The 8,551-nt window shown below is 50.0% G+C and overlaps 1 protein-coding gene across 1 annotated transcript; it reads left to right on the top strand.

Moving 5' to 3' along the window:
• The first annotated feature begins 3,580 nt into the window (after positions 1-3,580).
• Positions 3,581-6,361, top strand: LOC123447193 (subtilisin-like protease SBT1.2). The gene has a single exon (XM_045123774.1). It carries the CDS (start codon positions 3,638-3,640, stop codon positions 6,005-6,007), a length of 2,370 nt encoding a protein of 789 aa, XP_044979709.1. The 5' UTR covers positions 3,581-3,637; the 3' UTR covers positions 6,008-6,361.
• Positions 6,362-8,551: the final 2,190 nt, after the last annotated feature.

An 8,551-nucleotide genomic window follows, 5' to 3' on the forward strand; every position in this document is an offset into this window, starting at 1 on the left:
TGACCCTCTTTGAGCTTGTTAACCCTCAACCTGTCCAATTATTCTTGCTCCGTCTTGAGGGAAAAGGGAGAGGAGATCTAGATCCACATTTCCACTAATCACTTTCTCCTCTTTTTGAAGGGAACCCCTTGAATCAAGATATTGGAGTTCTTTGTGTTCTTCTTGTTCTTCCTCTCATATTCCTTCATAGCTTTTGTTGTTATGATGGAATTTGGGAGTGAGGGACTTGAGCACTTTGTGTGTTCTTGCCATCACATTAGTTACATCGGTTTGAGTTCTCCATGGTGATAAATGGAAGTGAAAAGTTGAGAAGCTTATTATTCTAGGGTGTTTGGGCACCCTAGAGCTTGTGCCTCTTGGATTCTTGGGCACCCTAGACGGTTGGTGGTGTCTCGGAGCTCAATCATTATGGTGCAAAGCTCCGGGCAAGCGTCGGGGTCTCCAACTAAAATTTGGAGATTGTCCTGAGCAATTTGTACGGGTTTCGGTGATGCCCCCAAGGGTTGCCAATTGTACGGGTTCGGTGACCGCTCTTAAGTGTCGCAATTTGTACGGGTTCGGCGGTCGCCCTCAAGTGTCGCAATTCGTACGGGTTCGGCGATCGCCCTCAAGGGTCCCTTAGTGGAATCACGACATCTTGCATTTGCGAGCGCGTGAGGAGATTATGGTGACCCTAATGGCATCTTGGGGAGTATTGTGCCTCCACAATGCTCCAAACAGAGATTAACATCTCCAAGGGCGTGAACTTTGGGATACATCAACGTCTCTGTGTGCCTCGGTTATCTCGTACTTGAACCCTTTAATTATGCACTTTACTTTGTGATTGTCATAGTGTTTCATGTTATATCTTGCTATCACTTAGTTATCTATCTTGCTTAGCATAATTTGTTGATGCATATAGATGAGCTAGTTCATTTATGTTTTGTGCTTGACAAATTAAACACTGCCTTTATTTTATATTTATTCAAGCTTAAACCGTAATTATTTTAAATCGCTTGTTCAGCCCCCACCCGCTAGGCAACATCAACGTCATTTCACTTGTGTGCACTTTTCTAGCAATGTAACAGAAAAAGACAATTATTTTGGGAGACAAAAAAAAGACAAATGGGCTGGCCCGTACACGCACGCACCAGTGAGTTTCAATTATCTTGTGTGAAATCACTAATTGAAGAGTAGTCCTTTCCAAAATCACTTCCATTTTCCCCGGTTGTGGCAAATGTCGCACTACATGTGTGACACTCGTTACATCCTAGAAGTTTTTCTTTTTTTTGTATGTGTGTTATTTCAAAAAAATTTATCTATTAAACCGTGCGTCTAAATCTCGAAGCATTTTCAACGTTGGATTCCTCGCGTTGAGATCCACAAAATTATATCCCATGTTGATATATTTTGATGAAAAAAAAATTATGAAAAAACCGGATGAAAAATCGAGCCTCCGATGAAAGAAAGAAGAAAAAAAAACGTGTTTTTTATTCATTTCCGAGAGGCACGACCGTGCCTCTCATGGAAGCAAAACCATACTTCTCGCGGAAGGAAAAAAAGTGTGTGTTTTTTGTTTTCGGGAGGCACAACTGTGTCTCTCACGAAAACAAAACCATGCTTCTTGAGGAAGGAAAAAGAAGGTAACATTTTTTTGTTTGTTTTCGAGATGCACAATCATGCCTCTTGCAAAAACAAATCCGTGCTTTTCGCGGAAGGAAAGCCATGCCCCGTACGGAAGCAAATCCATGCCTACCACGGAAGCAAGGCCATGCTCTCGAGAAAGTAAAACAGAAAAAGAAAACATCTTTTTCATGCATTTTTTTAAAAAAAATCCATGCAAAAGCTAAAAAAGACTGTTGAAAAACCGAAACACTAAAAAAGCCCTTTTAATAATGTCAAAAATATGTGCGAAACAATCTAAAAGAAACACCCAAATCGCGACGCATGAAATGCGTCAAGTAAGGCCGCCTCATAATGACCCTTGGAAGGCTCTACGGATAATTGCTTGTGTGCACCTTTTTCTTATATGAGTATAATAAAAAAAAAACTTTTTAGCAGACAAAAAAGGCAAATGGTTTGCCCAGCGCGGGAGGACGTGCGTGCGCCGTGGTTAACACTAAAGGTCCCTGGCCTATAAGTAGAATCCTGTTAACATTTGACACGTCAACATTTTTATACCTCGTACGATGTTAAAGTTTAATTTGAATCGGAATTGTATACTCCGTATTTTAGAATGCAATGGACGGGATTTTGATTTCGATTTAGAGATTTGTTTCGTCCAACCTTTAGGAGTTTTGGATTTAAAATGAACCTTTTCCTTTGCAAAACCGCAGCACAATGATAAATGCGCCGGTGCAAAGCTTCTCTTCTCTCTGGAGGGAGCGCCACGGCCACGCATCACGCTCACCATAATAATGCTAAACTTACGGACACATTTTACAGAGTTTTACGGACTGGAACTGTGTGTTTTTCTAATTGGCCCTCCCCCTGAATTTCACCGGTGAGGTTGTGCGCCTTAATCAATCGGTTTTGCTATTTTACAGGCGAGCGTTTCTCAATTCGTTGCCATTCAATTTTCTGTTCGTCCGATCTGGCGTTACGATTCGCGTTGAGGACTCTAGTTTTTAGGCGCTGTGTATGTAGGATGTATTTTTGGACTTCAGTAATTGTACTTGTTTAGTATTTACACAGTATTTCTTGGTGATTTACACTGTACTTTTTTGATATTTACAGTGTAAATTCATCAGTTTTTGCAGTGTAAGTTCATCATTTTTACAAGTGTAATTCTAGGGGATTTGGAGTGTAATTCGTGGGATCTATGACTGTAATTTGTGGGTGTTTACAGTGTAACTTCATCAGTAAATACACTGTAATTTTATAAGTTCCACTGCTTTCACTCAAGTTGTTCTATTATTGGTTAGAAAACTTGACTGATGCCCAATTCATTTTCAGTCAAATGTCAAATAGACACTCCCTAATTAATTCCGGCCAATAAATATTAAGCAGCATGTAAATCACCCGTAAAAGTCGGTACGTCTAGCAAAGTCCCGCTCACCGTATACGCGTGCAAAGAATGAAGGACGGTCTCGGGGCGGCCCCGCAACAGAAGCAAGGAGGCAGCAGGCACGCATCATAAATGGCACGCACGAGGCACCGGAGCGCGCTTGGCTTGGCACGGGCGAGGACGAGCAATGGAGGATTCAGGGGTCCTGCATGCGCCCGCCGTCGCCCGTCGTCGTGTAGCACGACATCGGCCCTGTCCCGCGCGCTGAACAATAACTCCTGCTCCACGCGCAGGTACATACGCCCCTCCCTCCGTCTTCCTCTTCTGTCTCTACCCGTGTCCGCTCCATTAAGGAACTCTGCGTCCGTCAGAGCTCGATCGGACGACGAGCGGCCGGCCGGACGACCCTGTCATTACTCCCTCCGGTACGCGTCTCGTGCTCACGGCCGGTGACCAGGGCGATCCTCACGAGGCCTCCCTCCCCGTCTCAAATTCTCGACGTGCCTCCCCCCCGCGCCCGCGCGCCGCTCCCCGGCGCTGCCGCTTCAAATAGCACCGCGCATTCCGGTGATTCCCACTTCTTCATCTCCCACCTCCGAACCACCGTTGCAAACCAAAGCTTAGATTCGTAGCCATCAAGAGACACGAGCCATGGGTTTCTACCACCTGTTCGCCTCCCACGTGGTGGTGTCCCTCTTCCTCTCCTCCTCGTCGGTGTATCTTCATCGAGCCGCCGCGGCTCAGGAGGAGGCTCTGCAGACCTACATTGTGCAGCTGCACCCACGCGGATCTACCGGCGGCGGCGACCCAACCTCCTCCGAGCACGACTGGCACCTCGCCTTCCTCCTCAAATCCGTGCCTTCTTCCGAGGAGCAAGATGGCAAGCGGCTGCTCTACTCTTACCACACCGTGTTCGACGGCTTTGCGGCGCGGCTCACGGCCGGCGAGGCGGCGGCGCTGCGGGCGCTGCCGGGCGTCGCGTCGGTGCGGGAGGACCGCCGGGTCGAGCTGCACACCACGTACTCGTACCGGTTCCTCGGCCTCAACGTGTGCCCGACCGGGGCGTGGGCACGCGCACGCTACGGCCGCGGCGTGGTCGTCGGGGTGCTCGACACGGGCGTGTGGCCGGAGAGCCCGAGCTTCGACGACCGCGGGATGCCGCCGGTGCCGGACCGGTGGCGGGGCGTGTGCGAGACCGGGGAGCGGTTCAACGCGACCAACTGCAACCGGAAGCTCGTCGGCGCGCGATTCTACTCCAAGGGCCACCGTGCCAACTACCCGACGGACCCATCGGACGCCGCAGCGCGGACGCGGGAGTACGCTTCGCCACGGGACGCGCACGGACACGGGACTCACACTGCGTCGACGGCCGCGGGGAGCGCCGTGGCTGGAGCCAGTGTCCTCGGCGCCGGGGCCGGGGAGGCGCGCGGCGTGGCTCCCGGCGCGCACGTCGCCGCGTACAAGGTCTGCTGGTTCAACGGTTGCTTCAGCTCCGACATCCTCGCCGGGATGGACGATGCAGTGCGCGACGGCGTTGACGTGCTGTCCCTCTCCCTCGGCGGCTTCCCCATCCCGCTCTTCGAGGACAGCATCGCCATCGGCAGCTTCCGTGCCACGGTGCGCGGCGTCTCGGTCGTGAGCGCCGCCGGTAACAACGGGCCGGAGCCGAGCTCCGTGGCAAATGAGGCGCCCTGGATGCTCACCGTCGGTGCCGCCACACTGGACCGCCGCTTCCCGGCCTACGTCCGGCTCGGCAACGGCCGGGTCCTGTACGGTGAGTCCATGTACCCCGGAAAAGTCGATTTGAAAAATGGCGGGAAGGCGCTCGAGCTGTTCTACGCCGCCGGTGGGTCCCGGGAAGCGATGTACTGCATGAAGGGGTCCCTCTCCGCGGCCGACGTCGCCGGGAAGATGGTGGTATGTGACCGAGGAATCACCGGACGGGCAGACAAAGGCCAGGCGGTGAAGGAAGCGGGCGGCGCGGCCATGGTGCTCGCGAACTCCGAGATCAACCGGCAGGAGGACTCCGTCGACGTGCACGTCCTCCCCGCGACGCTCGTCGGCTACGAGGAGGCCGTCGAGCTCAAGAACTACATCAGCTCGACTCCGCGGCCGGTGGCTAGGATCGTGTTCGGCGGCACGCGGATCGGGCGAGCGCGCGCGCCGGCAGTGGCGCTGTTCTCGGCGCGCGGGCCGAGCGTGACGAGCCCCTCAGTGCTGAAGCCGGACGTGATCGCGCCCGGGGTGAACATCATCGCGGCGTGGCCGGGCAGCGTGGGCCCGTCGGGGCTGGACGGCGACGCGCGGCGGTCCAACTTCACGGTGCTGTCGGGGACGTCGATGGCGTGCCCGCACGTGAGCGGCATCGCGGCGCTGGTCAGGTCAGCGCACCCGTCATGGAGCCCGGCGATGCTGCGGTCGGCGATCATGACGACGGCCTACGTGACGGACCGCCAGGGCAAGCCGATCACCGACGGCGACGGTGGCGAGCGCGCCGACGCGTTTGCCATGGGCGCCGGGCACGTGAACCCTGCCCTGGCCGTCGACCCGGGCCTCGTCTACGACATCGAGCCGGAGGACTACGTGACGCACCTGTGCACGCTGGGGTACACGCAGAGGGAGGTGTTCAAGATCACGCACAGCGCCGTCAACTGCGGCGAACTGCTGCGCCAGAACCCGGATTTCACGCTCAACTACCCGTCGATCGCGGTGGCGTTCAAGGACGGCGGCGGGGAGACCTCAGCGGTGCTCCGGAGGACGGTCACCAACGTGGGCGCGCCCAACTCGACGTACACGGCGCGGGTGGCCGCGCCGCCGGGCGTCAAGGTCACGGTCGCGCCCACGACGCTGGCGTTCGCCGAGTTCGGCGAGAAGAAGAGCTTCCAAGTGTGGGTGGACGCGTCGGCCGCGGCCGGGAAGGACAGTGCGGAGGGGTGCCTGGTGTGGAAGCAGCGGAGCGCGGGGCAGGGGAGGCGGCGCACGGTGAGGAGCCCCATTGCCGTGACCTGGCCCGTGGAGTAGAGGCGCAATTTGGCATGCGATCAGGCACGATCAGCAGCTTGCTGGTAGCTAGTGCAGTGCCTGGTTCTTCTCTCTCCAGTTTGCTGTATCCAGGATCGGATGATATTATTCCGTAGTTCCCCTCCGAACTATAGCGGGCAGGGAGGACTTGTGTTAGAGAGCCAACACCTGGTTGGTTTATCGAGATGGATTCCCTCAGAACAAAACTCCAAATCATCTCAATTAGACAAAACTAGTTATCAACACGTGCGCCCGCACGGGCTAGCCTACGATTTAGATAGATGTTTCTGAGTTATAGTTTTATAAACATTTGCTGCATCCAGTATTTCTAAGAAATGTACTTTGAAATAATAATAATTATTAAATTTTAAATTATTGCAAGCATTGAACAATGCATATTCTCTGTTGTACGAAAAAAGATATATTATTTTCAACAATTTCATGATCGTATATTTTACATATTATATGCTTTACATAATTATGTTGCAGTAATGTGGTATTGTCTTTATCAATGAGTAGATATAGTACACGACAACATGGCAATATTCACCAATATATTCATCGGTATATTTACTAATTGAGTGTCCTCAAGACCCAACTTATTAGTGAAGATACTTTAGAAAGGATATTTTTTTTTCAAAGACAGAAAATATATTATCTTTTTCCTATCATTAATAGTATGATCTGAAATCTTATGTGCTTGCCACACCAATTTTCTAAAACACAATGACACTAATGTATCATGATATCATGTAGAAACCCCAAGTTTCCCAAAAATGTACTTGTAGATATGTACTCCCAAACTTTACACCATATCATAAAATATGTTTAGTTGTATGTTACACTTGAAGACCAATGCATGCACGTTTTTATCTACTATTTGATATTTCACATCCACAATAAGTAGTTTTGTTCCATAACTCGCAAATATAATATTGTTTTAGTTGAATGTTTTTAGGGGATTTTAGTCGAATGTTACATATACGTGGACATTTGCATGTTGGAAAGATCTGGATTTTCCATATTTAACAAAGGGATTTCCTTTTTTATATGTTTTGGATAAGCCTGGTAGCAAGAAAATTGCACTTTATATGGTGTTACAATTTTTTTATGAAAGCTAATGAACAGAAATAATATGAAAAGTTAATGTGGAAAGAAATTTTTTTCATCAAAAAAATGTCATCATGTGTTTCTTCTGCATTAATAACAACATAATCTAATTTCAATTATGCCCAATTAAATTGTAAAAAATGACAACCTCCCATCATCCTAGATTATTGAGATGCAATATAAATTATAAGGAAAAACTACCCCCTTTAACAAAGCGTGAGTAGTTGTTTTTCTTCATTCAAATCATGCCCGGTGCGTCCTCCACATGTTCATTTCTTTGTTTCTAATTTGTGAAATAATTTGTAGGCTTGTAATCATGAAGTATTTGCATACGTGGTTGATTGATCTGTTCAATTACGTTCACAGATTCTTTTTTAATAAGGGTTCATTTGCACATCGCATCCGTATATAGCTACGAGGCACACATGTACTACTACTACTATGTAACATGCATTGTACTCCATCCGTCCCAAAATAAGTGACTGAAAAATGATTCAATTTTACACTAGCTTTATTATAAAATTGAGTGATTTTTGAGTCACTTATTTTGAGACAGGAGGGAGTAATGAAGAGCGAGAATGTGTGGCTGAGTGCCAACCATATCAACATACATGACGATGTCATAGCTGGACAAAAAAATTGATTTGTTCCTACTGTTGTTTCGCTAGCAATATATACGGCAGCAATCCGAGCAGTAGCAATTAGCGAAGTACTGCTTTTCTCCGGCGGTCAGATGTGCTTGCGATCCTCTTGTACTCCGTATGTCCAATAAGTAGGAATTTGCGTATCTGCGCAATGTCCACCTGACAAAACTGAAATCATTGTGTTTAGCACAGTAGTAAAAAGAGAACGGGAGAGACGAAAATTGTCAAGAGAGAGAGAGAGAAAGAAAGGACGGCTGGCAGTGGCAGCCAAGCAGACTTCCCAAGCAGCAGGTTAATCGAGTCCGACTGAAAGAGAAGCAGCACTTCAGTTCCGCACGTACATGCAAGCATGCAACCCAGATTGAGCGGCTGCTACCACACGCCGATGAGAACACACGAGGCGCGTTTGGTTGCTCCATGAGGCCCAACCAGACCCGCGCCGAAAGTAAACAGGTTGTTTGGTTGGCTGCATACATTGTTGGGCATGTATGACACGATGTTTAAAGCACTTCTGGGCCTGGCTCTCTGGAAACGTTCAAATCGTCAGTTTATTCACAGTTAGGCCCGAGTGGTGCACGTGGGCGTCGGCGGCTGCACGCGCGCAGCCACTCTCGAGAAGTCACGTTGCTTCCGGAAGCGCCGACAGTTATTAGCCTCACCGCCCCCACCGCTCCCTCTCCCCACTCTCCCTCACTCTCCCAACTCTCACCGACGGCGGCGGATCGGAGGAGAGCAAGAAGATCACCGGACTCCATCACCGGCGAGCGGATCATCACCTGGCTCACGGCAA

The sequence above is a fragment of the Hordeum vulgare genome, chromosome 4H (genome assembly GCF_904849725.1).
Source record: "Hordeum vulgare subsp. vulgare chromosome 4H, MorexV3_pseudomolecules_assembly, whole genome shotgun sequence".
NCBI lineage: Eukaryota > Viridiplantae > Streptophyta > Magnoliopsida > Poales > Poaceae > Hordeum > Hordeum vulgare.